Below are 18653 nucleotides of genomic sequence, written 5' to 3'. Positions count from 1 at the left end.
TTAAAAATGTAAATGTGTTGATGCCCTTCTTCCCCCTAAGAGATTGGGTTCAGCAAGTCTGGGTGAGGCACAGAAATTAATATTTTAAAGAAGCTTCCCAGGTAGTTCTGATGGATTCATTCGGACACCCTATTTTTGAGGAATACTGCTTTAAGCACTAAAATTTGTAAAGTTTGTCCCTCTTATCTGTAGGGTGGTCATTGAGTCTTTTGAAGGTAGAATAAAGAGAGAACTTTGGGCTGCTTAAAACAGGTGTTACTTCTTCTAAATGTCCAAATATACAGGAATAGGCAAGAATAATAGCAAAGGTAATGATAAAAAAATGACATGCTATCTACTAAGTAACTGCTATGTGTTAGGTACGATGTCAGTTGCTTTTTTAGTCTTCACATTAGTTCTTCAGAGCATGTTTTCATTTTATAGATAGGGCTCAGGGAGGTTGAGTAATTTATCAAAGCCAGTGAAGTTTCAATGTAGTTCTGTTGGATTTTAAAGCAGATGGTCCTTTATGAGGCCATGCTCATTTTGCTACTTCAGTGTGTATCAGCTTTAGATTAAGGATATATTTGACCAGGCTTTGTCATACTTGTAATTGTCACTTTCCAGCAATATGCTTTTGACAGCCAGAAAGGGGGGGGGGGGAGGCAGAATAGGGAAGGAATATGAATGTTTCCACAAGTCCATAATCTGCTACTGAGACCCTAGATTCCACTTAGAAGGCTTTCTAAGGGTAAGTATTGGGTGGATTTGAGTGGAACGAAGTTTGATGTGAAGATGAATTTATCTGTTTTCATTGGACAGTTTATAGAATCTGTTGCTCATAAATGGCAATTTTTTTTTATAGGTTCTCCAACATCCTCTATTTCAACTCTAATTCAGACAGCCTTACTCATTGTGCAGTACCTACAGCGAGGGCTGAGTTTAGACAGAGCCTTTTCTGAAGTGTGCTGGGAGGCATATGTCCGCTCCCAGCATTCACCAGCAAACCAGAAGGTACTAAGAACTGTTTGGAAGAGCTTTCTCAGTTATAATATTCTACGTTATTTAGGTGGAGGAAATTCTTCCTATTGATGGTAACTTTAGTGAGCTGAGAGTGGAGCACTTGTTACTCTCTAGTAGAGATCTGCTAGCTAAGTACTTTCCTGGAAAATAGGTTAAATGTAAGTATACTTTTTCGAAACTTAGTTGTCATCAAAGTGGAATTTAGCTTGTAATGTTGAAAAATGAAGGCTGTGATGAGAGAAGGCTGTGATGAGAGTTGTCATGAGATGATCACAAAGAGCTGGGAAACTATTAATACTCTGCAAGTTTCTGGAAATAGCACTTGTATGTTGCCTGTACACCCACGTGTGTTTTTATCTCTTACCAGCTTGTGCAGGCTTTACTGGAGAAACATGTTTTTTCTCTGCGAGCACATGAAACCTGGAGTAACTCCATTCTTGCCATGGGCCTATGGCCAGATTCTCTGCCTTCAGCTCTCTTTACTACGGAAGATTCTCACTTGTCTGTAGTCCGAAGTGATGGACAGATCTTAGTGTATTGCCTCAACAGGATGAGCTTGAAAACCAGCAGCTGGGCCAGGTCAGTGAGACCTTCAGTTTGAGTCTCTTTGGCATCTTGACTTTTTTTTTTTTGGTGGTAGTGGTCTTGACCCAAAGTATTTGACCAGAATGTTAATGTGTTCATTTATTAACTAGCTATCATAGTTTCCTTGTTCATCGTAACATTGCTCCCTATTATTATTATTCACTCGATGTGTTTTAATTGTCCTTCTTCGAAGGGGACTAATCTTTACCCTTTACCTCTTGGATCCAATATTTGTAAAGTTATATTCCTGGTTCTTTGACATACAAAATGAAAGTTGATTCTATTACTGACTTTGCCTTATTTTTCAAATGAATTTTAGGATTCAGCCTCTTACCTTGCCAGACTTAGAGAAAATTATGCAGTCCTCTAACCCTGAGAGCTTGAAATTCAGTTCAGTTGAAGTGGATACTCACTGGATTGATGAACCAGATGTTCTGGCCATGGCTGTTAAATTTCTTATAGAAAAAGCAACCAATCAAGACTGGATGCTCAGAGTTAAATGGCTTTATCATTTAGCCAAGAATATACCACAGGGGCTGGGTGAGTCAAAAAGCTTAATTTGTATAATAGGTGAATATATTTACACTTATGCTATTTTAGTGCCTCGGTAGCTTTGTTATTCTGTGAGTACACTGTTAAAATTGTCACGAGGATATCTCCTAGCAAGAAATTTGTGACTTGGCATTATTGTTTGCAGAGCTGTTAAAAAAAAAAAAAATTAAGGCACATATATATCTGCCCTTAGATATGTTCTAGGAGTAACTTTTCCCCCATGTAATCCTTAGCATTTCAGGATCTTGCGCCTTCCTATCAAATCCAAAAGGAGAATGTGCAGTGTTATGTTACTGTTTATTTTTTGAACATGCTGCTGTACTACTGTAGAACGTTCTGGGGAAGGTTGCTTTTGGTAACTTCATTTCCCCTTAAAAGTGCATAAGAGACTTATTTCAGTTCCAGTGCTCTAAGTTGTCGTGCTTAATTTCTTTGTACTTTTTTCATTTTAAGAGGAAAACCCAACAATAACAACATTGCATGCATTGCAAAGTATAGGACTTGGAATTTGTTGGTAGAACTTGTTGCCTAAAGTAATTGAGTTTACATGAACCTTTCTATCCGTGAGAACTTAGCCAGGGAATGTGTATATTGTGTGGTGCATGTGATCTGTCTAAAATTGTATAGAGGGAATTTATATATTATCTGCATTGTCCTATATGAGGACTACCAGCCACAGGTAGCCACTGAAATGTAAATATACATTAATTAAAATGAAATAAAATCTAAAATCCAGTCCTTAGTTGCACTGGCCACATTTCACGTGCTTACTAACAAATGACTAGTGGCTGACAGTGCAACTATAGATGTTTCCATCACTGCAAAAAGTTTGCTTGGACAACTCTACTTTTAATATTAACATTTTCTTCTCCTTCCTCCACAGAATCAATACAGATTCTTTTGGAAGCCAGTGCTGCATCTCTTAGGAATTTTTACTCAAATTCTCTCTCAGCTGGGGTCAGTAATGTCATCAAAATATTACAACCAAATATAACAGGTACTGCACCTCATTTGATTTTGAGTTCTCAGCACAGTTTAGGAAACTGGTCCCATCAAGTCTATGGAAAAAGACCTGTCAGAACTGCCACTGTAATAAACACTGTATTTTGGAAGACTCACAGTATCCAGATGCAAATTCTACTTCTTTGTTTGAAACCATCCCTTTTTCCTTTAGTCTTTGAAAGATGATGATGATACACAACATAATGGGGAGAGCACAGGAGTTGGAAGACTGGTCTCTGGTCCCAACTCAACCACAAACTAGCTTTTCATTTGAGAGCCATCTTCCATACTTATTGCTTGTGTTTGAAAAATATGGGAATTAAATTTGTATCTCTCGGATCCCTTCAACTCAGAGCATTCTGAGTTGTTAAGAGAAAAGTTTTTTTTTTTTTTTTTTAAGATTTTATTTATTTATTTGACAGAGATCACAAGTAGTCAGAGAGGCAGGCAGAGAAAGAGGCTCCCTGCTGAGCAGAGAGCCCGATGTGGGGCTCGATCCCAGGACCCTGGGATAATGACCTGAGCCGAAGGCAGAGGCTTTAACCCACTGAGCCACCCAGGCGCCCCAAGAGAAAAGGTTTTAAATTACGAGCTCTTTGACTTGATGGGTAAACAATACAGTGTGAATTACTTCAGAAAATACAAAACTTGGGACGCCTGGGTGGCTCAGTTGGTTAAGCAGCTGCCTTCGGCTCAGGTCATGATCCCAGCGTCCTGGGATCGAGTCCCACATCGGGCTCCTTGCTCGTCAGGGAGCCTGCTTCTCCCTCTGCCTCTGCCTGCCATTCTGTCTGCCTGTGCTCGCTCTCTCTCCCTCTCTCTCTGACAAATAAATAAAAAATCTTTAAAAAAAAAAAAAAGAAAATACAAAACTTAATAAAAGTTATAAAGCCTTAAATATAGTTTTAAAACCATAACGTTAAAAGAAATAGCCATTCAGCTATCTAAATCAAATGAAATATTCAGAATTTATTTTTTTTTTATTTTTAGTTTTTAAAAAATTTTTTTCTTTTTTTATTTATGTGTTTGACACAGAGAGACACAGCAAGAGAGGGAACACAAGCAGAGGGAGTAGGAGAAGCAGGTTTCCTGCCAAGCAGGGAGACCGATCCAGGGCTTGATCCCAGCACCCTGGGATCATGACCGGAGTCGAAGGCAAATGCTGAATGACTGAGCCATCCAGGCACCCCTATTTTTATTTTTAGAAAAAGATTTTATTTGAGAAAGGGAGGATGAGTTGGGGGAGGGGCAAGGGGAGAGGGAGAAGCACACTCCCCACTGAGCAGGAAGCCCAACACAGGGCTAAGTCTTATGACCCCGAGATCATGACCTGAGCAGAAGGCAAATTCTTAAGTGACTGAGCCACCTAGGTGCCTCCAGAATTTATTTTTAATTAAGGAGTAAGATTGCACACTTTCTTGAAGAGAATAATATAAAGTTGATTAAACATAAGCATTAATGAGGAAATTCTGGATATTTTCATAGAGTCAGATTTTTAATTTCCCACCCCTGTCTTCATTTGATATTGATCAAAACATACCATTGCCATTTGGTTTAGAAGAAAATATGTATGATGATTTTGTGCTAACCAATGACCTTATGTACACTAAAGATAACAAGGAAAATGTTTGGGAAGAAATCAAATAATGGGGAAAACTACTGTAGTTATCAAGTTGTGGCTAAACTATTGGCTTCCCAAGTATGAAAGAATTTTGGTCTTTGGAAACAGTGTTAGGGTAGAGCAGCAGGTTCCCTTTTTAGTAGGTATCCTTTGCCCACTGTTGGGACATACTAGGTATGCCTTCATCTTCCTTTTCTAGTGTATAGCTCTGGATCATGTAGTCTTACTGGACTTTGGAATATGGGTTCCCTCCTTCATGTACTTTGCTGTTGACAGTAGGCATTTGTTAGTCTAGTGTATGGTAGATACTTGATGTGCTCCACTGACCTACCCAGCTACCTTAATATTAATGTTACCATTGTTTTGTCTTAACCTCATTCCTTGGGTTCTCACGGGTTCTCCACAGAAGGGTGAGATCTGATCACTGCTGCTTTATAGAAGAGGTGCCAAATTTAAGCCAAAGAAGCAGCAGATACTATATTCTCTGATTACAAAAAAAGGGCTTTTATTTATTTATATTTTTAAAGATTTTATTTATTTATTTGAGAGAGAGCGAGCACAAGCAGGGGGATCAGCAGAGGAAGAGGGAGAAGCAGACTCCCCGCCGAGCAGGACACCTGATGCAGCGCTCGATCCTAGTACCCTGGGATCATGACCCGAGCCAAAGGCGAATGCTTAACCAATTGAGCCACCCAGGTGCCCCAAGAAAGGGCTTTTAAAAGCAAAATCTTGAGTTGTTTTTGCTTTTTGTGTTTTAAAGATTTATTTATTTTCTTGAAAGAGTACACTTGTGCATGGGAGTGCCAGGGGGACTGGCAGAGGGAGAAGGAGAATCTCAAGCAGACTGTGCACACTCAGGACCGACACTGATCCTGTGTCAGGACCTGAGGCTAGATCCTGTGACTCTGAGATCAGGACCTGAGCTAAAACCTGAGTCGGACACTTAACTGACTTTGCTACCTGGGTGCCTCCTGAGTGGTTTTTCTTACTGAAAGCAAATGAAACATATTTATTCATTTGCCACCATGTGAGTTAGGTTTTTTTGAGGTTAATGACAACAGATTGGGTGATGAAGCTCATAGATTGTTTTCTGACCGGCAGTGGGACCTGGGCAAGTGAAAGTATTGGTTGGAATGCTTATGTTCTAGAGGGATTACCTTATATCCTGCAGTGGAGTGAATTTTCAGGACTAGTAGAAATTTAGCATTTAGAAAGGAAATAGTGTAAAAGCAATTGATCTATATTTTTCTAGTGTTATGGGCTGAAACCAGCAATTTTCTTATTCTCTTTCTTTCCCCATCAGGACTGAATGTGATCAAATTAAGACAGTACAAATCTTCCACTGAAATTTTCTAGGCAGGGAGTTTAACTGCCAAGTTCTATTTTTTGTTTTGTTTCTTTAAACCAGATGAATTTGTGATCCCTTTGGACCCCCGATGGAATATGCAGGCTTTGGACATCATTAGAAACTCCATGGACTTTGACCCACAAACAGACCAGCCTGAGCAGCTCTTTGCCCTTTTAGAGTCTGTTGCAAACAAGTAGGTGAAGCCTGCTGTTTTGGGCATGTTTGCCTTCCTATACAATATAGCTTTATTGATTATACCTTTTTTAAACTCTGTCAAATTTAGCTTACATGTGTTTAATCTCCTGAACCTAAGAAGTGGTGGGATGTTGGATGGGATTCCCTTCATCACCACCTTGCCTTCATGTTCCATGCTCAGTGAAGTAACTCTGAATGCAAAATGCCTGTAAATTCTGCAAGTTCTTAATAATTTAATAGAATGCTTTTAAGAGATACATTAGTTTAATGTTAATATTGTGTTTTATTTTGCAGTTAATCCTTTACCATATGACCTAGAGTCATATTTCTATTGTTTTCTATTTATGATTCTCAGCAGTTCCTCCCATTTTTACCTGCTCATTCTCTCACAGCCTTGTGTCCACGTCATTTCCCATCCTTAAATGTTGAAGAGACATGTGGAGCCTGCATCCTTATGTGCACACCCAACATACAAATTCACCTAATTGTTATATAAGCTGGTCTTTCCTCACATTTAATGTAATGGCCAGCAGTACTTTTTTAATTGGCAAACAGTGTAATGTAATACCTTTTTACAAATAATTTTATAATTGAGGTATAATGTACATTATAGAAAAGTACACTTAATAATGAGTATATTTGGTTTCGGGGAATTTTCAAAAGGTGAACTCATGCATATGGTATGAACCAGCACTTCAAAGGCCCTCTTGTCTCCCCTTCTAGTAACTCCCCCTGGTGCCTCCCCAGGTAACTTGTAAGGAGGTTAATGTATGACGGCCGCTTTCAGGAGTTCACACTGTATTTAGTTGGGATCACAGCAAAGCCTGGCAGTCTACCTAGATGCACCTTTTCCCAGCCCTCTGTCTTCCCCATCCCCTGCCCAACACACGGTCGTCATCACTTTTACCTCCATCTCTTTAGTCCAGAATTCGGAGGGGATGCAAAGGAATGGCAGGTTGAAGGAGATTGATCTTCCAAGGATTCTCAAGATTTCAGCAGGTAGAGGATGTGATTGCAAAATAGAATACACGAGGAACCAATAATATTTGTTATGTTATTGATCTCATTTCAGGACAATCCTGTATCTTGACCGGGAAAGACGTATTTTTACTGAAGCAAATCTGGTTTCTGTTGGTGGCAAAAAGTTAAGAAATAGTGTTTTGAGAATGTCCTTTGAGTTCCATAAAGGTGAGAAGTTTACCTTTTATATTCTTGAGTTATGGATCTGATCATAAAATGTTGCTTAAGAGACCTTCAGCAGCTGCTGCCATTTTACTGATTTCTTTTGACTTGCTGGCCTGATTGTTCAATAGTAATGACTAACTGCTTTGTACATGTCCTCAATTTCATTTACTTTTTATAGTAACCTTATGTGGTGTAGATCTTATTTTGTGAAAAGAGGAGAGGGACGTGCAGAGATCCTAATGGTCACATCTCTAGCAAGTAACAGAGCTAAAATTTGAAATCTAGATCTGTTGACTCAAAAAGTTCACGCTTCTAAGTATTTGGTTATAGCTTCTTTCTTCATCCTTCCTTTATTTTTTTTTAATTGAAAAGATATCTGCGCTTGCTGGAAAAAATTTGGACTGTATGGAAGCATAAAAAGTGAAGTCTGCCTTTGAAGCAGTTCTTGTTAACAGTACCTTCATTTGTATCCTCTCCTCTGTGCTGTTTATTCATTCAAACATATATACACTTTGTTTTTGTTTTGTATTTAAACACGTATTTGTATAAAATATCCATTATTGCTCAGTAATTTTAATTTTTCACTAAGATGTTAAGAACTTCTATAGATATGCATACCTGATCTCTTAAATTTAATATGGTGATAGCAGGCTAAGAGTTTGCTTTCAGTTTTGACTTTTCAAAACTGACCTTCATACTGGAGTTGCAATTAAGTTCCATATTGCAGTTGACTTTGAAAATGTCCAGAAATTAATTTAAATCTGATCGAATGTTCTTATTTATGTCAACTCTAAGATCCAGAGAGCTATCACAGTCTGCCCCCTGAAATTGTGGTCAATCTTGCTGCTTTTTTTGAACTTTGTGATGCACTAATCCTGCTATGGGTCCAGTCATCTCAGGGGATCGTATCCAATGCCAGTGTCATTGAGGTGAGGAAATGTACCTCATGTTTTTATTTTGTGTCAAGACAAATGTTTAAGATTTTTAGGGGTGAGACGAGCTATAATGTTATTATATATCCAATATTACTTGAGAAATTTAATTGTTCTTAACAGATACATATATGTATATATTTTATACATATATATAAAATATATATAAGATCTTAGAGCTTTGTGGGTATATAATTGACATAATAAATAGCATATATTTGAAGTGTAGAATTTTATGTTTGGCATGTATACACCTATGAAGCCATTACCACAATAGTGAACATATCCAGTACATACCCTCAAGCCTTTCCTCATGTTCTTTTGTAGTTCCTTTCTCTTCCTTGCCCCCACCCTAAACCAGGTATCCATTAATATGCTTTTGGTCAGTTGCATTTTTCTATCATTTTACATAATGGAATTATGCATTATACTTTTTTGTCTGGCTTTTTTAACTCAAAACAGTTATTTTGAGATGTATCCATATTGTTTAGTGTATCAAGAGTTCATCTCTTTTTATTGCCAAGTAACATTCCATCAAATGTATATGCTACAATCTCTCTACCTCTTGGAGAACACTGGAATTTTCGTTTGTATTTTAATCCACTTAAGCCTTCTTAGACATCATTATTGTATATGGATTTCCTTGAGTTTTGAATCCAGATTATTCTAGTAATTTCAATAAACTAGAACAGTAGGTCTTAACTTTTAAGACCATAAAGGAGTCTTGAGTCCAAAAAGTTTACCAAAGATTCTAAAGAACTTTTGTTTATATAGTCACATCTGTCCGTATTTACTATATTAGGAAATAAATCTGAAAAATACAAAATATATTTATTAGTTTGCTTAAAAAATACAGCAAATCCATTTAATGTTAATAGGAATAAAATTTCTAGTGAGAACTGTTTTTCAAAACAAATTAATGGAAAGTACAACTGTCTTTACATTTCTGCAAGTCTCTTTAATATCTGGATTAACAGAAGAAAATGGACTCTGTTTTTGCATTCATTCTCTTATGTTATGTTGTTTCAGCCTCTATTCATATAGTTACACTCCTCCCTTTTCCAACCTCATATCTTCATTGCCATTTCATGTAATTGTGAATAATTTTCTTTGGTACTGTACCACAACTTGACAAGTGATAGTTTTCTAAAGTTTACTTATAATGTGGAATCTGAAAATAATACACCAAATTCGTCATGCATCAAAATCCATTCGTCTGGCTTGCACTTTGGATGGACTCTTACTCTTGTAGGAATTGAGCTCGTGCTTTGGTAATTTGGAAAATATTTTTCATGGAGTTACCAGATCTTTCAAATGTTGATAAATCATTCTTCAATGTCAGCAGAGTCACACTCATGTACAACTATCACAAACCTCAACAGAAAAATTTTGAAATATTGGGAATTTGTCAGGGTCTTGGTTTTTCAAACTTCTGGGTTTTGCTTTGAAAGCTTGACTTTTATCACTAGCAGCAAATACTCTCAGTTGCTTTTCTTGAGCTGACAGATTCACTTCATTTTCAATATATAGTGTTTGCCATATACCCAATCACAGTTTGTCCATCTCACCCATCCCCCCTCTTTCTGGTACTGTCAGTGCAAATGTCAACATAGTGAAAAAAAGGTAAATAATTTGATATTATGAAAGTAGCTTTTACCTCATGGAATCTCGGAGAGAAAATGCTCAAGCAATCTTGAGACAGCTTTGCTATAAAAACAGCTTTTAGGGGGCGCCTCCTGCCTCTGTCTCAGGTCATGATTCCAGGATCCTGGGATGGAGCCCCTCATCAATCTCTCTGCTGGGGTAGGGGTGAAGCCTGCTTTCCTTGTTCCACTCCCCCTGCTCATGTTCCTGTTCCCGCCATCTCTCTCTGTCAAATAAATAAATAAAATCTTTAAAAAAAAAAAATTTTTAGAAGAGCAATGATAGAGACACACCTGATTTGCATTATAAACCTACTTTAGTGAAAACAGTAGGTATTAACACAAGGATAGATAGACATGTAGACCAATGAAACCAAAAGGAATTCAGAAATAGATCTTAGAGTTAATTGATTTTTTTCTTCTAAAAGTGTAAAGATATTTTAATGGGGAAAAACAGTGTATTCAACAAATTGTGATGGAACAAGTACAATAAAGTTCATATAATAAAGTTAAAAATGAGCTTTTACCCCGTCTTACATTATATAGAAAAACTACCTCAAAAGTGGGTTATAAATCTAAATATAAAAGCTAAAACTATGTACTGTCTAAAAGAAAACATGGGAGAAAATCTTCGTAACCTGAGGATAGGCAAAGATTTCAGAGGATTCTTCATAAGAGAAAAAATTTGATAAGATTTGTCAAAATCAAAAACTTGTTTTTTTTAAAAGATTTTATTTATTTATTCATGAGAGATGGGGGGGTGGCAGAGGGAGAAGCAGGCACCCCGCAGAGGAGGGAGCCCGATGTGGACTTACTCTGGATCATGACCCTAGCTGAAGGCAGATGCTGAACCCACTGGGCCCCTCAGGCACCCAAAAACTTCTGTTCTTAATTGACAATGTTAAGAAAATGAAAACACTGGGAGAAACTGTTAAAAAACGGGCTGTATACGTGAAATTATAATTGTATAATATAGAAACTATATGTAAATTATATAAACTAGAACAGCCCAAATTTTTAAATGAGCAAGATAATTTGAATAGATGCTTTTCAGAAGATATATGAATGCTTAGTAAGAACTTCAAAAGTTGCAACCTCACTAGTTATCAAAGAAGTATAATTGAAACCACAGTGAAGTACCACTCACAAAATGGCTAAAATTAAAATCACTAACAGGATTAAGTATTGGTAAGGAAACAGAACAACTGAATACACGTGTGCTGCTGGTTGGAATATAAAATAGTGCAGCTGCTTTGTAAGAGAAGTTGGCAGTGTTTAATAAAATTGCATGTATACATACCATATGACCCAATAATTCCATTTTCTCTAAGGAAATAGCTCTGAACTTCAAGTGGTTGGAGGAAAAAAGCTGTGCCTTCTCTGGCTGCTTTAATGTCCCTAAAAATATTTCATTCGAATGCTAGACCATTTATGTGGGTATGTTGAGTATTGATTAACAATTGAAATCTGTGTCTTGTATCTTTTCCTGAGAAATGTTTTTGAGTAGTTTGGTTTACTTTGTTTTTAGATCTTGGATTCTCTGCAGTGGCGGGATCGGTTTTGGACTGTGGCTGACACAGTAAAAGTGGATGCCCCAGGCCTCGCCCTGCTTGCCCTTCACTGGCACTGGGTTTTAAAACATTGGGTCCGTCAGATTCCCCAACTCCTAATGAACCACGAGGACAAGTAAGACTCATATTTAGAGTAATAATGTCAACATCTATAGTACTGATGATGATAAAAAAGGGTTTGGAATTGAAACTTCTTGCTTTACTTTGGTTGATTCCCTTAGTCTATTGGTGAATATAAAGCAAATATAAAATGTAAATGATGCCTCTACTGTGTCTCTATACTATCCAGCATTTCCCTCTTTCCTTACTCCCCTCTGCCCTTTTCTCCTTTAAAGATACTACAAAGAGATTCAGACGGTCTCAGAACATATTCAGAATTGCTTGGGGAGCCCGACAGGTGGCTTCACTGGTATAAAGAAGTTGCAAAAATTCCTGGGACGACCATTTCCTTTTAAGGTATAACTTAGAAACATGTCGTAAACACTAAGATTTGACCTTTTCTGAAGTTCTGGAGCCTGGGGACTGCCATTTAACTAGACTCATCCTTTCCAATAACACTTAACTTTCAGATGTTCACAGTACTATTAACTGATTTGTTAAGTGTTAACGTTTTGCTTATTCTTGGAGAGTGTTGCGTCTGAGTAGAGTTTTAACTTTATTACTATAAAATCTCCTGAGAGTAACAGGAGTAGACAATCCTTATGTTTTCTAGAAGCGTTGTGGAAACGTTTCATATTTTTTTTTAGACATAAACAGGCTGGTAAAAAGAATCTCATTTCTCCTCTATAGTAGGTTCTCCTGGGTTTTGTTGTTTCAGAATAAGCTGGTGGTGGAGTGTTTGTCTCAATTGAAAGTCCTTCACAAAGCACTTGCCATTAGAGAGCGGATGTCTGCCCTTGGGGAAAGTGGATGGTGGGAAGACATTAATCGTCTCCAAGTGGCTGCTTCTGAATGGACTTTAAAGAAAAGTCTCTTGCAGGCCTGGGGATTAGTCCTCAAAGCTAATATTCTGGAAGATGCCAACCCAGGTAATATACTCTAGAGTTTAGCCTGCTGACAGATGCTCCAGAACTATCTGCCACTCTGCAGCCAATAAGTTTTTAAGTTTTTCCCTTAGATTTTCTTTTTTTCTGTTTCTTTTTTCCTTTTCTCTTTCCCCTTTCTGGGTATGCTATAACTACCATTAAGTGAGTATGTCAGGCAGAGAGATGGGCTTTACAGATACTGTTTAATTCTGTCGTCAGAATCATGTAGGTATTAGTGATGTCATCTCACAGGTACAAAACTTAAGCTCAGGTAAAACTCACAGTCACATAACTAGTTCTTGGGAATCTGAGCCTGTTCTGTTGACCACTATGCTGTTAATATTACATGTGTCTTTTTGTCCAGATGAGTTGAAGAATATTGTGAATGCCCATTGTTCAGAACTAAAAGCCAAAGGAATTTCACTTGGTTTTCTCGAAAAAAAGCACAATGAAGCTTCCTCCCTGTTCCAACCAGACTTTACCTCCTTAATCCAACTCACCAGGAATGTTCAGTTGTGGCCTCCAATGGAGTACCTAGCTATGCTTTGGCAGTACAAAGTGACAGCTGATTTTATGACACAGGCTTGTCTAAGAAGGTGAGCCATTTTCCTTGGGGGAACTTTTTTTTTGTTAGGTTATTCTATGGATCCTACATGTGAAACCTAGCACAGACTTGTCTTAAAGGGGACTAGCTACTAAAACCAAGGGAAGTCTGTTGCCACTGATTCTTCGCCTGTTTTGACTCCACCTTTTCAAGTTACTAGGTGTCTTTCCAGTAAAATTGCTTGTTTGTATTTTAATAAATGCATTGTAAGTACTGTGTGTTCCATCTTCCCATACGTAACAGATTTCTAGCAGTTTATTGACAGTCCACGACCCATCCTTTCTTCCTCTTTGTTTGTGGAACAGGTCCAGCAAAAATCAGCAACCACAGATAGATGAGGAGATCAGTCATCACATCACATTTTGTCTTAAGCACACACCAATTGCTCCACAAGAGCTTCGAGATCTTTGGTTCCTATTGCACCATCAGAAGGTAAAAACTAAGATCAAAAAGGGAGATAAACCTTCTTAATGCTATGGCCCAGTTAAACTTTCTGTGGCAGACTGGTTGCAGAATGTTCTGTTTATGTCCAAAACTCAGTCTTACTTGAATTAACTTTGAAAGGGGAGAATTTTGAGTGTTTTTTGCATTAATTACCTGGGTATTCCTCAACTCATCACAGAATCATTCTGTTTGGTTTCCAGTTAAATAACACTAAATTATTTGCTTATTTTTATTGTTTGTGCAAAAACAATTGTGAGTGTTATAACTCTTTCCCCCACAAGTAACTATCGAATGTCAATAGTGGTAAACAACAGTTATTATAACTTCATTAGTGCAACCTTAATTTTTTTATAATGCTTTTGTTCACTTACCTGTTTTGCTGATATTATATTTGTGTGATTCACTTATATTTCCTCATGAGCCTTATAAAAAGCAGATCTCAGTTTTCTAAAATTATAAACAAGATAAGTGGCTTAACCAAGATGACCAGGGTGGTAGGGAATCAGGGACTTTAGAATTAATATATTTAAACCCATGTTAATTTTAGATGAGTCTTACAAGAGGGAGACCTCATAACTTGATTAATGGAATTTTTCTCAAATATTCTTTTATCTATTTATCTTTAGGTGTCTACTGAAGAAATTATTTCCTTGTGGTCTGACTTGTTTAATTCGACATTTATGTCTTTTTGGAGTAGTACTGTGACTACAAATCCAGAGTACTGGCTAATGTGGAGCCCTCTGCCTGGTGTAGAGCAGAGGGAGATGCCCAAGTCCCTTTTGGACTCCACATTGAAGGTTTGTTGGCATAAAATCATAGAAGTGTTTGATAAAAATTCTTGATCTAGCAATAAATATATATTTTTAAAGATTTTATTTGTTTATTTGACACAGAGAGAGATCACAAGTAGGCAGAGAGGCAGGCAGAGAGAGAGGGGGAAGCAGGCTCCCCACTAAGCAGAGATCCCGATGCGGGGCTCCATCCCAGGACCCTGGGATCATGACCTGAGCCAAAGGCAGAGGCTTTAACCCACTGAGCCACCCAGGCGCCCCTCTAGCAATAAACATTTATTCCTAGGACAGAGCAGTAACTAAATAAGTGATTGCAATACTTTATTTTCTGCAGGATGTTAGTAAGAATATCTTCAAAAAAGACACTCTGTCTTAAACCATTTGGGTAAACATCTTCACTTGAGCTGTCTGGTTGGCTCAGTCGTTGAACATCTGATTCTTGGTTTTAGCTCAGGTCATGCTCTCCACACCCAGTGCAGGGTCTGCTTGGGGATTCTTTCCCCCTCTGCTTCACCCTCTGCTCATGCTCTCTCTCTCTAAAATAATAATAAAAAAGTCTTCACTTTCTTCTCTAATTATAAAATACCTTTATCCTAGTTATTAAATATTTTAACAGTATAGTAATGTATATGTACATATGTGTATGTGTGTGTATATAGAGTTGACCCTTGAACAAGACAAGGTTTGAACTGCACAGGGTCACTTACACATGGATTTTTTACTGAGAAAAATTTTTCTCAGTAAATATGTATTTTATGTTGTGATTGAAAAGTAAGGTAGAACCAAATGCCTAGAAGTGAAGGGAGGGTAGAGGAAAGATGCAGGGAAGGCTGGAACAACAGGGCTCTCACCTGATTCTGGCACTCTTCCTTATTCCCACTACCTGTGCAAAACTCTGTTCATTGAGGTATTGAACTGAGAAAGGTACAAAGGGATGGTGGGTGTTGGCGGGTGTCTCACTGAAGTGACAGGGCCTATCACTGGAAGAGTTGACAAAAGACCACAGAATGATGACTCCCTGAAGTAAGGAGTCTAGGAAAACACCAGGGGACAGGATAAGTGCTTAGTAGGATTTTTGGTGGCAGAGGGTACAGGAGGGAGGGGTATTGTCTATGGTGCTGAAAGCCCAAGGCAGGGAGTTAATACCACAGGAATAGTGGCAGCTGGCTCTCTGCTTGCCAGAATTTCCTGTAAGCAGAAACTGTGTTAGAACCATGCAGCAGGAGTCAGGTGGAGCAAGTGACCTGGAAAAGGTGAGTAAAGGTAGTCTGCCTTCCCTGGTTCTTTGCCTTTCTCTGCATTCTATTTGGAAGGAGATTCTGCATTCTTGGGTAGAGGAACAAATAGCAGATATCCCTCCTGGGTCCAACTTTGCTAACTTTGGGGATGAGAAGACCTCTGGTGTCTTGTTCTACTGTACTATACATAGTTACATTTTTGGGTAGTTAGCCATTAAATACATGGATTTTTTTTTTTAAGATTTTATTTATTTATTTGATAGAGAGAAAACACAAGTAGATGGAGAGGCAGGCAGAGACAGAGAGAGAGGGAAGCAGGCTCCTGGCTGAGCAGAGAGCCCGATGTGGGACTCGATCCCAGGACCCTGAGATCATGACCTGAGCCGAAGGCAGCAGCTTAACCCACTGAGCCACCCAGGTGTTCCAAAATACATGGATTTTTTTATGGCACGGGAGGGTTGCCACCGCTAACCCCGTGTTCAAGTACCAACTTTACATAGATAGATACTTACTAGAATTCTCTAGAAATAACTACTCTTTGCTTTTTATTCTTTTACATATATTTTATATTAAATGTATATGTAAACAAAAATAAGGTCGCTTTCTTTGTTCACATAATATGTCATGGAAGCATGTCATTCCAGCTTATTCTTTTTAAGGTATCCCATTGTTCTAATGTGTTGGAATTTATTATTTTTTTAACTTTTTTTTATGATTTTATTTATTTATTTGACAGAGAGAGATTACAAGTAGGCAGAGAGGCAGGCAGAGAGAGAGGGGCAGCAGGCTCCCTGCCGAGCGGAGAACCCAATGTGGGGCTCGATCCCAGGACCCTGAGATCATGAACTGAGCTGAAAGCAGAGGCTTAACCCGCTGAGCCACCCAGGCGCCCCTGTGTTGGAATTTATTTAATTACTTGCTTATTCATAAATGTGGAGATTTCTTGCTTTATTTCCCCCTTTCTATAACAATCATACCTGCATCAACTGTTGTTACATTAACCTTTGTCTATTTATCCTAGTATTTCTGTGGACATATTATAAGAATTGGATTTAATCCTTGGTCAGAATGTCTGCACAGTTAAAGAAATCCATGGCCGTTCTCAGAATGTCTGAGCAGGTGGTTTTTTATTTTTACCTCCTCACCCCCAGTTTTTAAATTCCAATTAGTTAATAGACAGAGTAATGTTAGTTTCAGGTGTAGAATTTAGTGATTCATCACTTACACACAATACCTGGTGTTTATCACAAGTGCCCTCCTTAAATACCGATCACCTGTTTAAACCATTCCCCCCAACTTTCCCTCTAGTAACCGTAAGTTTATTCCGTATAGTTGACTCTGTTTCTTTTTTGCCTCTTTTCTCCCCCATGTTCATTTGTTTCTTAAATTCTACATAAAAGTGACATTATATTTGTCTTTCTCTGACTTAATTCACTTAGCATAATACTCTAGCTCCATCCATAACATTGCAAATGGCAAGATTTCATTCTTTTTTATGGCTGAGTAATATTCCTGTGTGTGTGTGTGAGTGACACCCCCCTCACATCTATTTTATTCATTTATTAGTCAATGGACATTTGGGCTGTTTCCATAATTTGTCTGTTTTGATAATGCTGCTGTAAGCACCAGGGTATGTTTACTTTTATGAACATGCTAGGAGCTAGTAGAGGGGAAGGTCACAAAGTCCTGGATGATCACAGGAAGATGTAGGACTAGAGCACAATTTCACTTATTGTATCTGTGAGAACTTGTTTCTTCATATCCTTGACACACTAGATGCTATCAACATTTTTAATTATTGCCAATTATTCAATTTTTAAAATCTCATTTGAATTTGTACTCCTGATTATTTTGTTGAGATTAGACATCTTTACACATATGTATAAAGTTTCATTTTCTGAATTTTTCAGTCATGTTTATTGCTCATTTTGTAAAAAAAAAAAAATTGAATTCATGATCATTTTCTTATTGAAGATCTCTTTATATATTATGGATATTAAACCTTTACCTATTATGTGGTTGGAAATATATTTCTAATGTTCTCTTGTCTCAAGTTTTATAATGTTCTCTTTTAAAATACTTGGCTGACTTTCTATTTTCTGGCTTTGGTGTCATGCTTTAAAAAAAAAGTCTTCACTATCCCTAGAGCTAACCATTTGCCAATATCTTCTTATATATATTTGTTCTGTTTTATATTTAAATAATCAGTTACATCTGGAGATCTTGTTTTGTAAGATAGGTATACAAATATTTTATACAAACAGTACATCCAAAAGCAGTGTAACACCATCATGTTTGACTAATTCATCCTTTCCACTCTCATTTGAAATGCCACCTTTATCATACCTTAGTCCCACAGATGTTCATGGCTTTGTTTGGGACTCTTCTATTCTCTTGCTCTATCAAATATGATACCTTTAATTAAAAAAATTTTTTTTCTTAACCTCTATACCCAACATGGGGCTCCAACTCATGACTCTGAGATCAAGAGTCACATACTCTTCTGACTGAGCCCAGCCAGACGCCCCTCAAATTTGATTTCTTTATTATAACACACTTCTCAAAGCCTTTAGTGATAGATCTTACAGATCCCCAAGAGTTCCAGAGTATACAGTGTTTCCCATATTATGTATTTAATCACCTAATCCTTTGCTGTGGACAGCTGCTAGTGTGTCCCAGATGCACAGTCCAAGGAGCACAGGTTTGACAAACTGTGTCCCTGACTTTCTTTCTTTTTTTTTTTTTTTTTAAGAGTTTTATGTATTTGAGAAAGAGAGCATGAGCAAGAGAGCACAAGCAGGGGGAGAAACAGACTCCGCATGGATCAGGGAGCCTGACATGGGGCTTGATCCCATGGCCCTGGGATCAGGACCTGAGCTAAAGGCAGCTGCTTAACCAGCTGTGCTACCAAGGCG

The 18653-nt window shown here is 37.8% G+C and overlaps 1 protein-coding gene across 4 annotated transcripts in view; it reads left to right on the top strand.

Moving 5' to 3' along the window:
- Positions 1-18653, top strand: part of MDN1 (midasin AAA ATPase 1) — a 173424-nt gene that overhangs the window by 107670 nt on the left and 47101 nt on the right. For all 4 annotated transcript variants that reach the window (XM_047734448.1, XM_047734449.1, XM_047734447.1 and 1 more), the window contains exons 47-59: positions 845-993; positions 1370-1581; positions 1907-2127; positions 3023-3136; positions 6171-6303; positions 7378-7493; positions 8286-8419; positions 11594-11751; positions 11972-12092; positions 12454-12664; positions 13026-13257; positions 13571-13697; positions 14336-14506. In XM_047734448.1, the coding sequence (XP_047590404.1) occupies positions 845-993; positions 1370-1581; positions 1907-2127; positions 3023-3136; positions 6171-6303; positions 7378-7493; positions 8286-8419; positions 11594-11751; positions 11972-12092; positions 12454-12664; positions 13026-13257; positions 13571-13697; positions 14336-14506 (2099 nt within the window). The remainder of the gene's footprint in view (positions 1-844; positions 994-1369; positions 1582-1906; positions 2128-3022; positions 3137-6170; positions 6304-7377; positions 7494-8285; positions 8420-11593; positions 11752-11971; positions 12093-12453; positions 12665-13025; positions 13258-13570; positions 13698-14335; positions 14507-18653) is intronic.

This window comes from Lutra lutra, chromosome 6 (genome assembly GCF_902655055.1).
Source record: "Lutra lutra chromosome 6, mLutLut1.2, whole genome shotgun sequence".
In the NCBI taxonomy this organism is placed as follows: Eukaryota; Metazoa; Chordata; class Mammalia; order Carnivora; family Mustelidae; genus Lutra; species Lutra lutra.
Note: the sequence above shows the minus strand (reverse complement) of the source record. Positions and strands in the feature narration are given on the sequence as shown.